Source organism: Podarcis cretensis, assembly GCF_951804945.1.
Source record: "Podarcis cretensis genome assembly, chromosome: 12".
Taxonomy (NCBI): Eukaryota; Metazoa; Chordata; class Lepidosauria; order Squamata; family Lacertidae; genus Podarcis; species Podarcis cretensis.
The window spans coordinates 22,472,139-22,494,213 of NC_137181.1; the positions used below are offsets into that span (position 1 = coordinate 22,472,139).

Genomic DNA, 22,075 nt, shown 5'->3' on the forward strand with positions numbered 1-22,075 from the left:
AATACAATTGCTGCAAGCAAGCTTTTGGTCCACAAGGGGCGGGGGTCTCCAAAACAAATTAAAAAGTGCTTTATATTATTTTAAAGAAAAGATGTGCAAGAATTTCACACGCTGCGGCAGTAAAATACTGTAAAACTAGAACACCCCAGAGCTGAAACCTATAGAAAATGTTTTAACACAGGCACACACAGCACTCTTGTGAACACTTCTTGGAGCAAAAATATATGGAGGCAGAAGAGTATATGATAGTTGGAGTAGCCAGTCAAATACAAGACGCAAGGATGCAGTCACTTGACACTTTTCCATTTGCACTGTTCCAGCCCAGCTACTATGTTGTCTCATTGTGGTAATCGCCAGCAGTGGCGTAGCGTGGGGGGTGCAGGGGGGGCCGTCCGCACCGGGCGCAACATCTGGGGGCGCGCACTCGCACTCGCAGTGCTAAAATCAGTGCTAAAATCCACGGGTTAGGGGGCACAAATTACTTGCCTTGCCCCGGGTGCTGACAACCCACGCTACGCCACTGATCGCCAGCTATATTACTATTGCTTAACATATATTTAGTGCCAGTGGTATTTTAGGGTCTCTATAGAACACAGATGTTCTTACACAAAAAAGGATGAGGTCAGAGTTGAGCGTGAAAGAGAAAAGATGCGTAGAGGAAGGTTAAGGCTCAGAAGAGGTGTAACTATGGCAGCGCAAGAATACCTCACCTTTTAATTTCAAAGTGGGCAAATGAGTAACAGACATGAGACATTAGATATGTACCAGGATACTTCAAGCAACCACAAGCCATGACCTGTGCTTGCAAGATAAGAGATCCTTATGCACAGGAATCAATATAATTGCAAGTGTTGATGATTTTTTTGTGTGGGCTGGTTGTAGCTCAGGGTTCCCAGATGTTGGTGGACTACAACTTCCATCATCCAAAGTCAGCCAGTGGTCAAGGATGATGGGGGTTGTAGTCCACCAACATCTGGGGACCTGAGGTTGAAGAACACTATAGCTTAGTAAGATTTTAAAATCATTCGAAATAGCTTGAACTGTCATTAACTGATTCAGATAATGGCAAGACACCTGTGGACTCCAGAATCACATGCCTTCAAAGAAAGTGGTAGGATCCTGTGCTATCCCTGGAAATGGCAAAAATGACACAATTTGTAAAGCACTAGGATTGAAAGTGTCAGACAGAAGCTGATAATAAAATCACCCTTGAAAACAGAGAAGCCATTCTGCAGATGCAGCATTCTGTAAATTGTGAGGAGTAATAAAAACAATTAATTTGCTAATGAGTAACTAACAAAATGTACACTGAAGAATTATTTGGACAGGGGATTGATTTTGCTGCAGTTTAATCAGCAAGGGTATCCGTCACCTTCACAGAAAGGTAGTTTAAGCTGATGGCCAAGTCAATAGCAAGAAATCAATTCAAGTATATCAAGAAATGTCTTGTTGTAAACTCTTGGGCTGCTGTCCAAAGCTCACTTAATCAGGGAGTTAGTCCCATTGAAAACAAAACCTATTTTGTTTCGTTGATATTTTGTTTGTTTTTATTTTATAAACACAAATACAGAACGAATTTTGTGGTTTTGTTATGTTGCTTAGGCTTAAAGGACTTCTTCATGCAGAGCCTAGTTAAACTATGGAACTCAGTCCCCCAGCAAGCAGTGATGGCCTCAACTCAGATGGCTTCAAAAGAGGAATAGACAAATTTGTGGAAGAGAGGGATTTCAATAGCTACTAGGCCTTGATGACTATGTCTACCTCCACAAGCTGGAAGCAGCAATGGTTCTCAATAAGCTCTTTCGGTCTGTATAGTTAAAGCTATGGTTTTCCCAGTAGTGATGTATGGAGGTGAGAGCTGGAACATAAAGAAGGCTGATCGCCGAAGAATTGATGCTTTTGAATTATGGTGCTGGAGGAGACTCTTGAGAGTCCCATGGACTGCAAGAAGATCAAACCTCTCCATTCTGAAGGAAATCAGCCCTGAGTGCTCACTGGAAGGACAGATTGTGAAGCTGAGGCTCCAGTACTTTGGCCACCTCATGAGAAGAGAAGACTCCCTGGAGAAGACCCTGATGTTGGGAAAGATGGAGGGCACAAGGAGAAGGAGGCGACAGAGGACGAGATGGTTGGATAGTGTTTTCGAGGTTACCAGCATGAGTCTGACCAAGCTGCGGGGGGCAGTGGAGGACAGGAGTGCCTGGCGTTCTCTGGTCCATGGGGTCATGAAGAGTCGGACACGACTAAACGACTAAACAACAACAACAACAAGTGGCTGGAAACTGCAGGATGGAAGAGGGCTGAGGGTGTCCCACCAGCATCAGGCTGACTGCTGTGAGAACAGAACGCAGGACAAAGATGGACCACTAGCCTCACCCAACAGGCTCTTCTTATGTTTCCTTCCTTCCTTTCTTTTTTAAAGTGCTATTGCAATTGTGCTTCATGTTCACTGTGAGTGGCAACTTGCCCAAGGCTGGACTTCAGAGACGAGAATGTATCTTTGCATTGGGTTCCCCCACATCCAAACCTGTGTTCTAACCACTACACCTCTCCCCTCCACCCCCGATCCATCTCCTATTAAAGGCTGCAAATCACGCAGGCTGGTGGTCTGCATGCATCCACCAGTCTAAATCAGTCAAGCCAAAATCAACTGGGAAACCGCTTGAGAGCTACGCACATTGAACAAGAAAGTATTTTTTACTTGAGCATTAAATATAAACCCTGATCCTAACCCTTGGGAAATCTGTATGGCTGTAAGCCATGGCAATGTGTGGTATTCAGTCCCAAGGAACTGTGAGTAAGACTTCAGCCTGAGTTAAAAATACATGTTTGATCCTTATATATTTTGTGTATATAGAATAACTCCATGCATCTCTCTGTCCAATACATTTTGTTTAAGAAGACTTTCCTAATATGTTATAAAATGTTAATTGCACATGTATAAGAATGGTTTTTATTGGGGGTTTTTTACAAAAAGTTGTTTTTTTTTTGTATGTTCCCTTATTTTTATATTGTTCTTATACAGAGGCAGAAAACAGCTATTGGAATTAGTATTGGAATTGGGAAGCAGGTGGTGCTGTGGGTTAAACCATAGAGCCTAGGACTTGCCGATCAGAAGGTCAGCGGTTCGAATCCCCGCGATGGGGTGTGCTCCCGTTGCTCGGTCCCTGCTCCTGCCAACCTAGCAGTTCAAAATCACGTTAAAGTGCAAGTAGATAAATAGGTACCACTCCGGCAGGAAGGTAAACGGCGTTTCCGTGCGCTGCTCTGGTTCGCCAGAAGCGGCTTAGTCATGCTGGCCACATGACCCGGAAGCTGTATGCTGGCTCCCTTGGCCAATAAAGCGAGATGAGCGCCGCAACCCCAGAGTTGGCCACGCCTGGACTTAATGGTCAGGGGTTCCTTTACCTTTTTAAATATTGGTTGCCTTCTCCTCCATGAATTTGTCCAATCTCTTTTTGAAGACATCTAAGTTGGTGGCCATCATTAACAAGGTGCTGCATCCCTTTTACATGTCCTGTATCCTTCCAACATTCTACTTCACTGGATGTCCAAGAATTCTAGGGCTGGGAGGGAGAAAAACTTTCCTCCATCCACTTTCCCAGTGCTGTAAAGGTAAAGGGACCCCTGACATTAGGCCGAGTCGTGACTCTGGGGTTGCTGCGCTCATCTCGCTTTATTGGCAGAGGGAGCCGGTGTACAGCTTCTGGATCATGTGGCCAGCATGACTAAGCCGCTTCTGGCGAACCAGAGCAGCACATGGAAACGCCATTTACCTTCCCGCCAGAGCGGTACCTATTTATCTACTTGAACTTTGACGTGCTTTCGAACTGCTAGGTTGACAGGAGCAGGGACCGAGCAACGGGAGCTCACCCCGTAGCAGGGATTCAAACCGCCAACCTTCTGATCGGCAAGTCCTAGGCTCTGTGGTTTAACCCACAGCGCCACCCATGTCCCCTCAGTGCTATACATAGGCTTATAAACTTCCATCATGTCACCTCCTACTTGGCTTTTCTCTGAACTAAGAAGTCCCAAGTGCTGCATCCTTTCCTCATAAGGGAGTAGCTCTGCATGGCATTTCACATGCATCTTCTCTGAACAACCCCACCTCAAAAGACAAGGGACAAGTCCCTTTCACCTACCATAAGCTCTTCACAATTTTCTCCTCTTCGTGTAGGTATTTCTGCCTTTCGTGCTCCACCAGGTGGCGCTGCCGCTGCACAGGATCTTCCAGCCTCTTCGCTCTTTCCATCACCTTGCCGTTGATTTCCAGCTCCGCTTTCTTCACCATGGCCCTTAGCGCCTCCTGGTTGTGCAGCTGTTACACAAAAGAAATCAACTTCAATTTTCCCTGCCTGACTAACGCCCCTAGGATCTGAATGCATCATATTGCTCAGAATTTGGGTTTGGATAAACAATCCTGCAGCTGAATGCACTTTCCTCTCTCTCCGTTTTTTAAAAAGAAAACAATAAAAATCTTCTCTCTCCAATTTCACACACAAATAAATGTTATTTCAAGGAGAAGGTAGAAGCTGAAGGGGTGGGGTGGGGGGAGTACAAACTGTTGGCTTATGCACCATGCATGAACCTGACTTCGTGTTCAGTTCCATCAGAACTTCAGCACGATTTCACATGGGTCTGGAGCCTTTAATGTGGGCTCTCTAATGTGGCATTGTCTGGCACAACTACAAACCACCAGCAACGATTCCACTGCCCTTTGCAATCCAGCAACACTGAGCAGCTGCTCTTCCAGAAGACGGCATAAACAGATCGTTCTGTTCTAGTGACTCTTCTTCTCAAATGGTTTCATCACAACACAGAAAAGTGCATGACAAAATCCGGCTGTTGCCTTTCAATTCAAAATACTCTAGGTAGGGAGAAAGGTTGGAGGTTGGGGCAGGTTGGGAAGAAACACAGAGAAGCTGACAGGAGCAATATCATCTCCGCCTGCAGCTGCAGCAGCATCAAGCCAGCCTGCTGGAACACCCACCGAGTCCAGCCAATGGTGCCTTAAGGGGTAGGAATTTAGGGCTGATATACAAGGCCCTCTCAGCAGAATGTGGAGGGGGAGGTCCAAACACAACAGCGCTGGTTTAACCCAAGGTAAAGTAAGTAGTGGGGACACGGGTGGCGCTGTGGGTTAAACCACAGAGCCTAGGACTTGCCAATCAGAAGGTCGGCGGTTCAAATCCCCGCGATGGGGTGAGCTCCCGTTGCTCGGTCCCTGCTCCTGCCAACCTAGCAGTTTGAAAGCACATCAAAGTGCAATTAGATAAATAGGTACCGCTCTGGCGGGAAGGTAAACGGCGTTTCCGTGTGCTGCTCTGGTTCGCCAGAAGCGGCTTAGTCATGCTGGCCACATGACCCGGAAGCTGTACGCCAGCTCCCTCAGCCAATAAAGCGAGATGAGCACCGCAACCCCAGAGTCGGTCACGACTGGACCTAATGGTCAGGGGTCCCTTTACCTTTTAAAGTACGTAGTAAAGGCTGCATTTGGCACCTAGGCCCAAAGTTCCCCACTCCTGGCCTAAAACAACCCAACTGCACCACTGTGTCCAGTGTCCTGATTCCCACAAGGCCTAAACCACATTCCTCCAGGAAGTCGAGAAGCACAAGATAAACAGACTGTCCACACTGCTGTTCCCTAGAAAATGGTGCACCCAAACATGGGGTTCCTTCTAGCCATCCAAACTTGTTTGCTACCCTTTGATAGATTGGCCCTCCATTAATTTGCCTCGTTTCCTTTCAAGGCTCTCTTAACTAGTGGCCCTCTCTGTATCCTGTTGCAGCAAGCTCCATAGCCAATTCACCAACAAAATTTGTTCACAAAGGGATGTATAATTTACAGGCGGAAACCCAAACAGAGGCACAAGGGGGTCTGTGGAGGCCTTCACAGCACACTCTTTCTGGTCTCTGGAAGTCGATGTCATAGAGCTACAGATAAGACTCAAGGGCTGGCCGATAGTGAAGATGTCAACCCACAGAAAGGAGCCCTTTTTGCTGATCTGCAGAAAATTTCAATTAGCCTTTGTGTGCGAAGAAACACTTCCTTTCGCCTGTCCCGAATCTGCTGCCAATCAATTGCACGGGGTGACCTTGAGGTCTAGCATTACAAGAGGGAGGGGGGGGGGAGCACCTTCTACCTGCTTTCAGCAAAGTGCCCGGCGGGTGGCTACATGCAGGAACCCTGCAGCCTCATCAACCGTTTAAGTGAAGTTGGGCACTGGGACTCAGCTCCAAAACCTGGTGCCCTTGTGTGCATGCAGGTGATAGGTGCCACTTGAAGCTGGCACACTAAATGCTAAATGACACAGGTGCCACTGCTTTTTATCCAAAACATTCTAGCAAGCAGGACATACTACTGGATTTTACACGCAGCCATGATGTCAACTGGCCCAGTGGCCAAATTAAAGGGGGCAGGCTGCCCCTGTGGCTTTCCTGGTTGGTTAAATAAGTCAAGCCTAGGCCAGGCACATGGGACTTGGGGACGCTTTCCAGCCAAAGGGCAATCAGTTGGGGGCAACAATATGCCCGTGATGAGTGGAGCCAAAGACAAATGTCTTTGAGGCAACAGATGTACAAAAGCAAAAGTCACAACAGGATATATTCCGGCCATGTGGAAAATCAGGGGTTTCTACACACACACACACACACACTCCCCATTCAGGCAAGCACAGGTGTCCTCACAATGATGCTGTGGTTAGATTCTGGGCTCCTGCATGCATAAGTGGGGAGCACCCTCTAAAAACCCTCTAAATGTCTATTACCCCTGCTCTCCAGCTCTCTCTACCACCCTCTCTCCCCACACAACTCTCTTTTCAACTAGAGTTGAAGCTCTGGGGCCGGCTGGAGGATGCGTGGGAAACTGGCTGCGGCTGCTGCACTACCCTGTGTGTCAGCTATTAGGCAGGGAGGCTGAGCAGCCTAAACAAAGCCCCACTGCGCTTCAGGTCTCTTTGGGGCTTCCTCTGCCCTCACTGACGCCCTCTTCAGGCTCTGAGGAGGATCTCCTCATGAACCACAAGGACTCTCCAGCTCTCTCCCACCATTTCCTGGTATGATTCTATTCTATTTATTTCCCACCACGTGTGCAAGTAGAACATGCATATGGGGATGCCTGTATTACAGTTCAAGGGCAAACCAGCTATCTAGCACTCTTGGTTGAAAAGAACTATAGAGCCTTCACGCTGGCGCACTTAAAATCTCTCCCTGGATGAAAGATGCAGAAACACCCCTACCAGGAGCGCAAGTGCTCCTGGGACTCTGGAGAGGCCGAGTTGCTGACCCATGACCTCCTACGCGGCTCCTTTTATCCTGACTTGCATAAAACATTTGCTGAACCCTTCTTATCAAATCTGCCAGGACAATGAGGTAGAGATTCTGCAAAACCCATTATCAGTAAGGCCAGTGTTAATAAGCAAGCGTACAGCCTGACCACAAAACTGGTAAGAACCAGTTTAGGAGGACCCAAAAGGAGCCTTCATACAACCACTTCTTCTGAGTGTTAACAGAAACCGGCAATTTGCCAGAGGACTTCAGTCTGCATATCAGAAATTTCTACCTGTAGGCAGCAGGTCAGAGAGTGTGGCTGAAGTATTGCTACTAGAGGGTTTCATTCAGTCTGAATTTTAAAGTCACTGGACTGATTCACATTTTCTGGACTACCACGTGAATTGGACTGCAGTTCCCATTTGGTTTTTGCACTTTTCCATAATTTGCAATACGTTCCTTGGCTCGAAGAAGTGTACCAAAATGCTCATATACAATGCATGTTTTACGGGGGAAATGCACAAGAAATGCACACCCGGCCTGTGTTGCATCAGAGCTGCTGCTAGAATGTTTCTGCCATTGTAAATGAGCTCTGAAAGAGCTTTAAGATCGAGAGTGCAAGTCTGACTTGCATGAGATTCCACATGCCTGAATGACTGCTTTCATTTTTCATTATAACCCACGTAAAGTGCTTATTGCTTTTTGGGGTGGGGGAGGTCTCAGTGGATAACAAGTGTGGTTTTTCTTTTTCTTTTCGGTTTACAGAACTTAAGATGTGACTTGCAAGGACGATCACAGCTTAGTGCCAAGTGAATGAGCAGTGTATGCCACAGGTCTCACGTTCCATCCCTGGCAACACTAGCCAAGAAGCATCTCTGGTCCAACTCAGGATAAGGGAGCTTTGAATGTTATAAATCTGAAAACTAAACTGGCACCTTCAGTGCTGGTAAGGCACCCACCCACTCTTTAGCACCAATTTAAAAACAAAGAGCTGGTTTTTAAATCTGTATGAAATTTCGGTTGCACACCTATCCACATCTCTTACGCCCACACAAAATAATTTGGTTATTTATTTATTTTAGGATTACTAGAGGCCGGATTTATCTGGACGCTCCTATTTCTCTTCTGCACACAGTCAAAGGCATGGCCACATTGCTGAACATCAGTTTATATATTAAAAGTGACTTCCCAAATAGGATTTGCTGTTCTAAGCCTTGAATTTTTCATATGATTGAATTATCTAATTACTCTGCTTTCGTGGCCAGGCGCATGATTTCATGCTCCCTTTTTTTTTTTTTTTTGCCTTTTATATAACAATGCAAAGTGAGTGCATTGCTAATCCAGTTCATTGTACTTCTTGGGGAGTTGCATATACCACCGATCAATCAACAAATTGGCTGGGGAAAGGCAGTGGCTCTGTTCTTGCACCTATTGTTATGGGTTTGTAGGGGGCAAGGATCCCCTAAAATGCCTAGGTACCGGCTTCTCCCCATAGGTTCTGAAATTAGTAAATGTGGGAGGTTTGAAGCCAAGTATGACTAGAAATACACCTGCTGTTTCAGATGGGGAAATTACAGCCACTAGAGTAGAGGGAGCCAGTATTGCTATCTAAGGCCTCTTCCTACAGAATTCCCCATCAGATGCATGGGCTGGAAACCCAAAGGTCTACTCTTGGCCCTGCAGGGTCCAAATGATGCCATTCTGACAACAAAACAATTAAGAGACACAGCTCCAGATTATCTCAGCAGCTATCTAGGCTCAACAGTATACAGACACACTTCTTTAAAAATAGCTAGAAAACGATGAACTGGATCCAACTGATGCTCATCTGCATGCATGATGTGGCAGCACCCTGGCAACTATTAGGCAATAAATAGTTTCCCCATGAGCAGATGGCAGAGAGGCAGAATTAAGTTGGGTCATCCTTCCAAGATTAATCCTTCCATCTCCTCACAAAGGTCCAGTATGGTGAAAAGTAACTGCACCTGTATGGAGCGCCCCAGTTCCTTATGCTCCAGATGAGTAAAATGAATAGTGGCAGTGTGGTTAAGAAAAGTCTCTACCTCTGCAGAGCACTATGACAACTGGTTGGTGTGGGGATGGAGGGAAGAGAGAAAAGGGACAGTTGACTTATATAGGCAGAAGTATGCTTCCATATGTCCAACACTGTGCCGAATCATAGCTTAAACAAAAGATACACATGAGGAAAAATCTTTTCCTTCATTTGATTAACAGGTTTTGTTCTAAAGAGTTAGAATCAGGGGTCAGCAAACTTTTTCAGCAGGGGGTCGGTCCACTGTCCCTCAGATGTTGTGGGGGGTCGGACTGTTTTTTTTGGGGGGGATGAACAAATTCCTATGTCCCACAAATAACCCAGAAATGCATTTTAAATAAAAGGACACATTCTACTCATGTAAAAACACACTGATTCTTGGACCATCCGCAGGCTGGATTTAGAAGGCGATTGGGCCGGATCCATCCCCCAGGCCTTAGTTTGCCTACTCATGAGTTAGATTAATCCAGGAAGGAATGATAAATCAACTATAATCCATGATAGCTAAATGCAGCTTCCATGTATAACAGATTACTCTCCTCCATCCAAATATTTATGCCCTACTTTTGAGCATCTTAGGGACCCCTGTCTGAATGTTGTTTGAAAAAGTAACTTTTTATTAACCCTCTATACTTACTAAAACCTTCCAAATACCAACATCTGCCACTTGGTTTGGTGCCCAGAGTGGCTGAGAAACCCAGCCAGATGGAGGGTTATAAGTTTAACAACAACAACAACAACAACAACAACAACAACAACAATATGTGGGATGGGTGGGGGTAGGTTTTAAATCAACCTCCCTGTCAGATATATATCCATATCAGTGTTGGGTGACCTGTGGCCCTTCAGTTATTGCTAGACTTTGCTTCCCATCAGCCCCAGCCAGCAAGGGTCAAAGGTCAGGGTCATGGGAGTCAGGTTCCAACAACATCTAGAGGGCCACATGTTTCATACATTTAATATATCAACAAAACATTTCAGACAAACTGGACTCAGAATAACAAAAGCTGATTCGGCACATAAACACTCAATCCCATGGCTTTTGTTCTTCTGCTACTTCCTTTCCTCTGTAACCAAAGTCTCTAAGTTGACACATAGAGTGTAGAATAAATTAACAAGTGCACAATCTTATCAGGAAACCAGCTTCCAGGGGACATCCATGTTAGCAAGTTGCAGCAAAAAAACTACATAAGGTCTTGCAGCACCTTGGAAACTATCAAATTTATTGTACCGCCATAAATTTCACAGAGACTAATGCCACAATAAATCTGATAGTCCTTAAAGTGTCACAACAAGACACTCTGTTGCTTTAAAAGGGGGAAAGTGTCCATCGCAGGCACGTCTCCTCCTCCAAGCAAAAAAGGCCCAGTAATACCTGTAGTTGCCGCATCTGGTGTAGCTGGAGACGGAGATCCGACACGTTGCGTTTCATGTCAAAGAGGCTGACTTGCATGGTTGTGGAGCCGACAGGTGTGACGCTGGCAGGGGCAGCTTCGATAGCTAGTAACGAGTTCTTCCCACTGGAGACATGAGCGGATCCTGAATGTAAACAGCAGCAAACTGATTAATTAAGAGTGAAGCTTCAGTCACCTTTTCTCTCCTCTTCCTATCATAAAATGTTAAGGCTCCTATGGATCACTTAATTCATTCAACAATGCAAACACAAGATCACAGATTGTTCCTATCATGTCCTAGGCTGCCTCCCCTTTAACTCAGTAGTCGACTGATAGGATGGTAAAGAATAGGTGGTGTTAATAACTGAAGAAATAAGAGGAATCATCAAGTGATAACTGCTGTTTACTGTGTTCAAAATAAGTTGCTGAACAAGGCATGTGTTTTCCCTTATCCTCGTATATCTGACCGAACATATCCGCAGCGCTCAAACTCACCCATGTATCCATATAATTTTGTTCGGGGTTTTCTACAAGCAGGTAGACAAACCTTGGTTACAGCTAGAAAGAGTTAAACCACGGGTTCAGGTTCAGATGACAGGCTAAGCCAAATCACAGCTTAGCTTAATGTAGAGCAGCAGCAAAACAACCAGTGATATCCTTTTTGGGAGCTCACATAATTGCTCTTTTATGCCACAGCATCAAGGTTGGGCTTAGTGTTATGTGCAAACCTGGCCTCTTCCTCCAATGTAAACCATGGTTTTATTGTACACCTGAGATCTTAATTAGGGTTAAGGCAAGGAATATGGAGTGGAGCCTGCAAGCATCTTCACACTTCCCAAATACATGAATTCAATGCAAGCAAGGAGGGGGAAGAAGAAACAGGGCTAATATGTCTTAAATCTGCTGAACTGAAAAGTGACACACCTAGTTATCAACAGCTCCTCATCTTCAAAGCTCCATTTCCTCCCATTCCTCTCCCATCATCAGATATGATCTAGAATTGTCTGCTGCATGTGGGCAGATACAATGGGATAACCTTTAACTTGGTTGCAACAGATTCCCTTTCTGACTGGTTAAGTCATGCCTCCATTTTGCAATCTAGGCATGAGGCTTAGCTATGCCCCTCAGTAATAATAATAATAAACCCTAAACATAGCATGGAATGGTGATAAACAGATTTATTTTTTACTGCCTCATGCTGCAGTTGCCTTGAAATTTTAACATCAATGAGATCACATATGGGCTTGATACCAACACACAAAATCCTCGTATTGCCTGCCTGTCGCTCAGCTGATGAGCTTCTGGAGGAGTTTCCCGTCCAGAAAGGGGAAAGGAGGGCAGGGAAAGATATCCCCGCCTGTTGCTCTGTGGCTAGTCACATGTTGCCAGCTGGCATTTGACCTAGACTGTGTTTTTTTCCAAGGGTATAAAAAGAATTAGCATCATCTTCCCAGGAGAGAAATAAAAATGGCAGATGCACATTCCTTCACTGCCTACCACACCCATCTACCCATCTGTGCCTTCCTCCAAAAACATTTCAGCCCAGGAAGCACTGAATTTGGAGAAGGGGGAAAAAGTACTGCATGAGCACAGGGCTGGATACATATCAATCACAGCAGCAAAGTGTAGAACATGCACCGTAGAACACGACACTTTCACATGACCCCAAAGTCAAGCCCATTCTTATCGTGCTCAAGACGGTAGCTGGGGAGAGGGGGAGTTTTCTCCAGGAAACACAATCCAGTTCCAAGTCTACAGCTACTGAGCTCATGTCTCTTCCTTGCACATTTAAACTTCTGCAACTGCCTTTCTTGAGAGGGCCCCACCCCAGGACAAAGAACAGGACACCATAAAAAAGCAGCAACACGTTTTCTGAAGCATTCCAAGGAATTCCGGCTTTCTGCAGAGTTCTGGAAAAGCAGTCCCATGAACCATAACAAAACAATGAAACAGAAGTCCTGGAAGGCTGCAGGCTTCCTGTTTATTGTTAAGACAGGTTAATGTGCTACACCTTTTCCCCTACAAGGGTATGACTGCACCACTGGTTTTCTACAAGATCCGTCCTGAAAATAGCACAAAGAAGAGCTGGTGTGGTGGTTTTGCACCTCATCCCAAGCTCTTATCATTGATTACTGTGAATAAAAACAGGAAAGGGGGAGCACTAAACAGGGATAAAGTTAGCATCTCATTAAAAAAAAAAAGATACAGATCTTCCCATGATTCATACAGCCAAATGTTGTGTGATGCTGATGTCCTTCTTCCAGGCCACAGTTCACGAGCCTTTGTTAATGGAAATCTGCATTTTTTGTTTGAAGCTGAAGGCTGAATTTGCACAAATGTTGTATACCCTTTCATCCATCCTCCACAGACTCTGCTAATTTTTCATGTGGAGCTTTGAAAGTGCTGCTGATATGCAGTCCTGAGTCACTGCCCATCAGCTGGTAGGTGGTGGCTTCCTGTAGGAATTGGCTGCAGTGATGGAGCTCCTATGGGAAACTCAGTTGTGCAGCCAATGGAACGGTATCTCTACCTCCCTAGTACCGGATCTCATATACAACAAGTGGGTGTAGTTTGGGGGAAAACGGCCTCACAGGCTAAACAGAGAACTGTGTTAGCTTGAATCTCACCAGTTCTGCACCCTGATTCAGAAACATACAAGCAGGGTCTATTGGAAGCAAGCAGACTCCTTAAAAACAGCCAACGGGACAGCGAATCATGCTTCAAATTCTGAGGAACACCAGCACCCCAAGCTCTGGCAAAAAAAAACCCCAATTCTCTTCTTTCTCCAAATCCAAACTGCAAAAACACTTTCCAGTGTAGAACTCCAGGCTAAATACAGCACCATCCTTGTTAGCAAAAGTGTATTCTAGCTGCCCCTCTGGTCCCTTTGCTTGGACTCGCATGGATGCTACATCTTAAAGGCTGGAGCAAACAAGGAACATTCAAGCCCTTTTGTTAATTGCCTGCTCTCCCTTCAAGCAAAAGGCGCTTTCATAACACAAAGTGTCTTACCTGTCTTCTCAGCGCTGCTTTTACTAGTCACAGTTTTCACCATCTTCTCACTAAATGAAACAAAAAAATGGGGAAATAATTATGCAAGCCCGGTTGTTGACAGCAAACCAACTACTGTATCAATAAATCAGCTAGCAAGAATTTTGATTCTAATGACAACCTGAATTATCTGGAAAACTGGTAGGGTCTAGGATTGTTCATTTAATATACAGCTTTAAACACCCAGAGGAGCACTATGAGTTGTCCTCCGAGCCGCCAAATACTGATTTGGGCATTTAGTGCCACCAGTCCCAAGCATGGAACCCCTGACCTCTGCAACAGAGGTTCTGCAGGCATCCTTACTGTGCACCATCAGATGTGTCTTGAAGACTTTTAAGCTGACAGACCTACTCAATTTTTTACTTATTACTTTTTTATATGAGCCATTTTTTACAATTTTGTGTTGTTTTGTGGTATTTTATGTCACACACCGCCTTGATATTTTATGCCACTAGGCGGTTAATAAATACTTTGATCGATGATTGAAAACAAAACAGGGATAAATCTCCAAATACATTTATTCACTTGACTGATTATAATGCCAAGAAGAAGAATGTCTCGAAACGTGTTGTGCATTTTATACTCCTTGCTTAAACTCAACTTTTAAGCCATTTTTTTTAAAAAAATAAAGCTGAAAAATAAAAATCCTGACCCAAAATATGTCAATGGCAAGCATTCCCTACAGCATCCTCCATGGGGTGCAAGATTCTCCCCTAAGAGTGCCTGGGCTTTTTGCCCCCTGTGGTGATCAATGAAATAATTACAGGGAAACAGATTTAATGAATTCTTTTGTTTTACCTAGAAGCCTCTTTGCTATTACTTGTATTTGGCCCTTTTAAAAGCGCAGACTGAACAAGACCAGTTAAACTGGCAATCTGTTTCTCCATTGCTTGCATCCTCTCTCTGTAAGACAAGAGAATCGTTTGTTAAAGCCAAATGTATTTAACTTTCAAGACTTGATTTCTTTTCTAGCTGAACGAGGACCACAAGATTAGAAAGGAAGACACCATGGAATTTGCTCAGTGCCTCCTGGCCATTAATTTTCATGTACCTTGTGTGAGAGGAAGACCAAACCACCACATCCTTTGTCAAAGTGCTGTACGGACTAAAACCAACATTCATTACAACAGTCACAGCTGTCCCTTATGATCTCTCTCCCTGCCTTTTATGATCTGAGCTAACTTCTCAGTTCCCCCACTACATTCTGATCATCCTTTCTCTAGGCTACTGTAGCCTTTTTCTTAACAGGTCTTCTCTCCCTCCTGCTGTGTCTCTCTGCCCCCTCTCTCCGGAAGAACCGGAATCTTCTTCCTTGCGCTGTGTTCTTTGCAAGCATCTGTACTGCTTGCCTGAGTTTCTCCAACACCGACTGCAAACTTCGGCTCTTTTAGAAAGTTCCTCGCCTTTTTACTTGTGGGCTGTACTTCTTCTCTCAAACTCCTGTAACTCTCAACCTCCACTCCATAAGTAAACTCCTCTGGTTTGGGCTTCCTTGGTCCCTTTGTGCTGCTCCTATCAACATGCAATGGCATCCTCTATACTTGGCACTATGTCAGGATTGTCCTTCAGCAGGATCCAGTCCTTCAGCATGCTTGAGGGGCCAGCCCTGCTCCATGGACCAAAGGTTCTCCACCCGTGCACTAAACAAACAAACCAAGTCATCTTAACACCAAAGATCCACAGCAAATCAGGCCATTTCCTAACACCTATAAAGACGTCTGGGTCAGCTCTGTTTGCCGGTCCAAATTAGAAGCATTCCCCCACCCGCCCATCTCTAAACCGCCTTAGTATTGCCTGACTTCCTTTTCAACTTAATAGCAGCCAATTCTTGTTCCTTCTGCAGGTTTCCCATGAAAACCACTTATTGAATGACCCAGGCCTTCTCTTGTCTTCACCTCATTTGCCACCTGACTCTTTCTTATGGCACAATTGCTTTCAGTCTCTGAACTCTCCCCTCTTTGGTCATTATTTTAGTTCCATTTAAAGTCAAAGACATTATCTGCTCTGTCACCAAATGGATCAAGATTTGTTTTTAACATTAATCCCCTTTGACAGATGCTTTTGAACAAGTCCTGCGAGGAAAAGTGATCCTTCCAAGTAGATGGGCAACTTGTACAATTGTGGATCTATTTATAGCGTGGGCTCATTCTATGGCTTAAAGTACAAAGGTTTACTGTGCAGCAGAATTGCTCATTTCAAAACCAAGCATCATATTAGGCATCTTATGTAGGCAGGCTTTCCACACACACCCCATAGCTCAGTAGCAGAGCATCAGTTTTGCATGCAGAAGATCACAGGTTCAATACCCATCATCTTCAAGTAGAGATGGAGGAGACACCTGCCTGAAAAACCCGGAGAGCTGTTGCTAGCCCATACGGACCACACTGAGCTGCATGGACCACTGGCCTGACTCAGGATAAGGCAGCTTTCCATAAGTTTCTATCCAACCCTTTCGTTTTTATCTCCTGGACTTGTCTGTTTTATTAGATTGTTTTTTATTTTTTTTAAAATTGTATTTTATTTTTGTTTCTATTTGTTTTCAGCTGCCTTGGGTGGCGTGTAGTCATCTCAAGGGCAGGGCATATGTTTTAAAAACATATGTAAATACATAAATTAAATATGTCGAACCAAGCATTGAAATTATGCTGCTTTTGAAAATAGGAATGAAAGCAGGAAGGAACGGTTCAAGCAGTAGCTACAGTGGGCACTTAATACGCAAAATGAATGGGACTCATTTATTTGCTTCTGGGAGAGCACGGAAATAACCTAATCACAGACTTATATGTGGATTAGAAAACAGTTAACCTTTGGATTGCACACTTCCCTGAATTTTGTGGCTCAAAAATGCAAAATAAAATGTGTCTGTTTACATCTGAAATGTGTACAAAAATGCATATTATAGGGGAAAGCATACAACAACAAAAAACCCCTTTTGTGTGCAGTGTGAGTCAATCTAATGATCATGACCCACAAGACCCACCTTAGCTGGGGTTCACCGTGCAAGGGGTCTTGCACGGAGCAATGGTTCCAAACTACAAGAAAGAAGATTCCACCTAAACATTAGGAAGAACTTCCTGACAGTAAGAGCTGTTCGACAGTGGAATTTGCTGCCAAGGAGTGTGGTGGAGTCTCCTTCTTTGGAGGTCTTTAAGCAGAGGCTTGACAACCATATGTCAGGAGTGCTCTAATGGTGTTTCCTGCTTGGCAGGGGGTTGGACTCGATGGCCCTTGTGGTCTCTTCCAACTCTATGATTCTATGATTCACTTTGAAGGCTCCTTTCAGGTCAGCCTGCAAGATCCACCTAGCTGAGAAGTGAGATTCTTTGAGGGCTAGGAGCAGTCTCTTCTCTGGAATGCCTTTGCAAAACAGGACCACCTTAATCCACATTTTCAGGAAAGGGGTGTGAATCTTACTGCCTTGCTTCTGCTCAGGCCAAATCAGCAGGAATCATTTTAAAGAGCAGTACGAAGTCACACCGTTAGCATGACTGCCTTGCAAGGAAGCCTGAAGTTGGCAAGGGTGGTACAGAACAGCCAAAATAGCAAGCCTGCACCCTTCCCCAAGGAGGTTTCTTCTCTCAGCTGTGAATTGCACACACTCATCAAGCTGCACAATGACCTAGCAAAGCAGAAGAAGTCTTGCACACTTTCCAGATTTTCTGGGCAGAGTTGTTATTCTGTTCCAAGACTATCTTCCTTCTCTGACTGTCCAAAATAAAGTCTAAAAGAAGCACAATGGATACAAGCCTGTGTCCCTCTGGAGTCCAATAACAGAGTTCTGTGATACTTCCTTTTGTACTGGCAGATCTCTCTTCTTATTGTTCAATTGAAGCTCTGTGTGAAACAAGCCTTGTCCTGTCATAGAATCATAGAGTTGGAAGAGACCACAAGGGCCATCGAGTCCAACCCCCTGCCAAGTAGGAAACAACTAGCCTGAGGTCATTCAGAACAGGGCATTAGTACACGTTCCTAAATTGATCTCTACCTCTCACTCTAAAAATTAGCTGAGCACTGCTTTTACGTTTTTTCCTTCTCCCAGAGGCACCTTTTTTTACTTTCACATTGAAGAGGTGACACATCATCATCATCATCATGCCTGGTGCAGGCATAAACCAGAATGCCAGTCAAAAAAATCTTCCATTCAAGTTCATCTGCTTCATTAGTCTACGTGTGCATTAAATATAGACAGATGATGTATCTTAGGGTGAGCAACTTGGAGGAGTAGCACTCTCACACATATATTATTAAGGAAGTGTTCCAATTATTTTATACTATAATGAAAACTAAATTGAAGCTCTCTCAGAAAAAGAGAGCGAGAGCGAGAGAGAACAGACACATAGCTCAGGGGTGGAGGACCACGTTTTGCAAGCTGAAGATCATGCTAAAGATGGGGCAGAATTTTGGAACTGGGGAGGGCAGTCCTAAATGAATTCCTCCAGTTCCGAAAAGCTGAAGCTATTACAAGCAGAGCCAAACTCTCCCCTGAACCTCAGCTCAACTTGTAATTAAATCTTTGGGTTCGCATCTTCTCCATTCCCCTACTCCTTCACACTTGGGAAAGGGTTAAATAAATAGCTCCCACCTTCTCTCTTTAGAACTAACCACAGTTCCCCGTGACATCCAAACTCAGGGAGCTGTGGTTTGTTCTAACTATAGCTAGTTAACTAAACCAAGCCCTGAGTACAGACCTCTTCTTCGCTTCACTTGAAATAACTATTGTCTTCTAGAACCAGGTAAAGACCACCACCAAGGGATAAATCATGCAAGGAAAGCATCTGCCTGCCAGATTGAATGGCTAGCCTGGAAATCTGTGGCTAAGTCAGAATTAGCTCACTAGTTTGGGAACGCTTTGCATTTGCTATTTTAAACTGCTACAAACCAAATTGCTTTTATGGTTTTAAAGTTAAGACTTCAGAGGCATGGTAAACATTTCCAAGGTTAGACAACAGACTAATCTGTGGAAATGGTTTTTCGCTTTCCGAAGAAGCTTCTTAAATGGCCACATAGCCACAGAAAGTTATTTTTCTAAAAAGAAGAAGAAGAAAAAAAGCAGGAAGGTGGCTGCATAATTTTACTAATGTGCTCAATATTGCATCTGAACCACAGGCTTTATAAATATATGTATATATATTCAGAAGCACCATTATGAAAATGGTCTATTTATCACTGTCAATTTCACAAGAATAAGCCACTCTTGGTCCTAAAGTGAGCATTTAGGAGGCTTACTTTAAGGCTGTGCAGCAGCTTACAAAGTAATAGCATATTCGACTTCTGGGACCTGTGGGGGGGAGGAATCTGTGGTTAGGAATGAGGGACGGCTGGACAAGTGACTGGAGACACAAGCTGTTATGATGGCTGTTTGTAGATTAAATGCATGACGTGTTTACAGCTCAAAAGCAATTATCTCTACCTCATATAATCATTACCGGCACAATAAATTCTTATTCATGATGTAAGAAATCTGGAATTAGCTACTAGGCAAGGAAAGTGGCAGTCACCCTGATGGTCAAACTGGGAGCAATGCAGATCCCTACTGCCTGCCACCAGGGCTACTGGTCAGAGGGCAGGACCTGCTGGTTTTATCAAGTTTGTACCCTATTAGTATAACTCACTTGATTCATGAGAATCGAGTAAGAAACACCATGGATCACACCATTAAGATAAAATAAATTTCTATAAGTACAGCTTGTTCTCTCTCTCTCTCTCTCTCTCTCTCTCTCTCTCTCCTTCCTTCTATTTATTTGCTTTTAGCACCAAGAAAGGCACAAGCTTGTGCACAATAAACAACATATTATTTACTTAACAAGATAATAGGATGGATCCAGACTTAGTCATACTTAGTTCCCATGTTTAGGGAAGTTTTTAATGTTTGAAGTTTTATTCTGTTTAATATTTTGATGGGAGCTGCCCAGAGTGGCTGGGGAAACCCAGCCAGATGGGTGGGCTATAAATAAAGTAGTAGTAGTAGTAGTAGTAGTAGCAGTAGTACAGTAGTAGTAGCAATGAACCCATCAAAATCTATGGCACTTCAGTTAACCATCAATAACTTCAGTCCCACTGACTTCAGTGGGTCTATTCTAAGTCAGAATCCAACCCGGCAAACAGGGTTACAAGAATATCTCTTCTATATCACATAGCCATATGTAAGCACGTCAAGAACAAAGGACGCATAGAGTTGAAAAACTGCCAAGGGTTCCCTACAAAGCCTAGACGTGGACAAGATGCATCCATTGAATGCACCCCTATAGCTTGTCAATAGGCAGGATGAGCGAATATGAGCCACAGGGGAAGGGCTCCCGTTTCTCATTTGGGTCTTTTGAAGCTGCCACACAAGACTTAAGAGGCCACAGTGACGAAGGACACGGGAGAGACTCAAATCTTACCTGTCCTCCAGCTGTCACATGACACACACTCATCCAGACAAAAGCCATACCATCTTGCTCTGCCTTACCTGGTCTCATTCTCTTTGGGTATCACTGCTGATCCATAGCCAAAAGCTTTCTTGTCAGGTACCGACGGGACTACCTCGGCCATGCCGGGTAAGCCCATGACATTTCTTGGTTTTGCTTCTACGAACACAGGTGTCCCTGGGTCTTTCTTAAGGGACTGGCGACCTGGAGACGACCTCTCAAGGTGAAGGGTGTGAGGAGACACTTGGGAGTTGTGATGGGCGTGAATGTCTACCATCCGAACATCAGCTACTCTGTGAGGGGAGGCAGGAGGAGTTTTGGAGCCCAGGGTCGGCAGGTGGCTGTCGGGGTATTTCCTTGATTTTTGCCGGTACAGTGACTGCTCCATGATCTCAGGCTGCATAGGAGGGTTACAGTAAGTGCTTGAAGACCTCATGGTGCTACGATGGTAAGCAATGATGTGGTCAGGAACGTCAAGAGGGTGCCCCGCATGTGAACCTGCAATGCTCATCCTGCCCTCGTGGTACAAGTAAGGGTCAGCGTACAGCCCCTCATTCCGAAAAAGAGTAAGAGTTTTGCTACCCATGTCCTCGTCGGGCTTCACATCCCTTCTTTCCAAAATGGCACTGGGGCTCGGTGAGATGGATCTCGAGGCTGGCATGTTTGAGAGCCTGTCCCTGGGAATTGTGGCATTGCCAGGGCCGCCGACTGGCCTGGCAGTGCCATAGGGGATCCTGGATGGGGAGGGAGGCATGGAGTGGGGCACTGGCGTAGCCGGTGGAGAGATTGGCAGTGCATGAGGGGGATGCGCAGTGGATCCTGGCCGAGAAGAATTCGGGAAGATTTCTCTCTGCATCTGTAACACAAAGAAATCCACTTAAGTGGCACACTTCTGGGTTATCCTAGGCAAGGATGCAGTGACATAAAATTAAAAATCTAATTTTGAAAGTGAAAATCCTTACCTATACTTTATCTAACTCTAGAGGTATAGGTAGAATAACATACAATATTCAACAATACTAAAGAGCCTTCCCCTCATTATTTGTATATACACACACTAATTCATAATTATTTCCAGTGCTTTCCCCCCCAGCCGGAGCGTGATTCTGGTACTTCTCAGGTGGGCACCATTGCGGGCCCGCGACTTACTATAACAACTTCATCGTGAATTCTGGAACTTATTATTCTTGGGGGGGGGAAGCGCACTGATTATATCAACATTATTCTGATTTCAGATAACCATTTTGGTGTGTTCTACCTAAGCAAAATGCACACATGAAGCAACTTTTGGCACCATCTGTTACAGTTTTGAGAGACAAGACGTATGAACAAGTGGGGGTAGAAAGAGGGGGAGGGATTTGTGCTCCTCCTTTGCAATGTAGAAAAATGAATCTAAAGGTGAATCCCAGATATGACATCATAAAATGATCCACATTTGGAACAAGGCTTCGTATGAAAAGGCCAATTAAGTTGGGGGTGACCTGCATCTAGACATGTGTTCAAAATCTTTGCCCATTAAACCTTCCCAGCCAGATAAACAGCAGCCAGATACACCCCATGTGGTTACGTTGAAGGTTATATAGGTAGAATGGCACTTCTTTATGGGGTGTAAAAGTGGACACTGACTGCCCTACAGCTGTTCCTCTGGTACAACAGCCACCACCAAAATAAGATGTATAGTTTGCACATCCTGCAAATATGGTGCTCCACTGAATATATCCGGTATGAGCTTCAAAACATCTGCACAATTACATTGAGCTCAAATGCCTCTGACAGCCACGGAACTTAGGAGGTGCCACATGTTGGATGGTGACCTTAACTAGGAAAAACCATCTTTCCACAATTTAAGCACAGGCAGAGGATGTTACCCACTGAGTAGCCGTCACAAGGTGCTCTGC

General features: G+C 44.7%; 1 protein-coding gene across 23 annotated transcripts in view; it reads right to left on the reverse strand.

The window, feature by feature from the left end:
- KIAA1217 overlaps positions 1–22,075 on the reverse strand; it is a 369,002-nt gene that overhangs the window by 18,058 nt on the left and 328,869 nt on the right. For 22 of the 23 annotated variants that reach the window (XR_013832189.1, XR_013832190.1, XM_079947806.1 and 19 more), the window contains 5 exons: positions 20,219–21,033; positions 14,566–14,670; positions 13,729–13,778; positions 10,698–10,861; positions 4,143–4,318 (listed from right to left, as the gene is read on the reverse strand). Coding sequence is in view for 21 of the 23 variants with exons in the window: in XM_079947806.1 (XP_079803932.1) it covers positions 4,143–4,318; positions 10,698–10,861; positions 13,729–13,778; positions 14,566–14,670; positions 20,219–21,033 (1,310 nt within the window). In the remaining 2 variants the exon portion in view is untranslated. The remainder of the gene's footprint in view (positions 1–4,142; positions 4,319–10,697; positions 10,862–13,728; positions 13,779–14,565; positions 14,671–20,218; positions 21,034–22,075) is intronic. The other variant, XM_079947820.1, reaches the window with a different exon arrangement.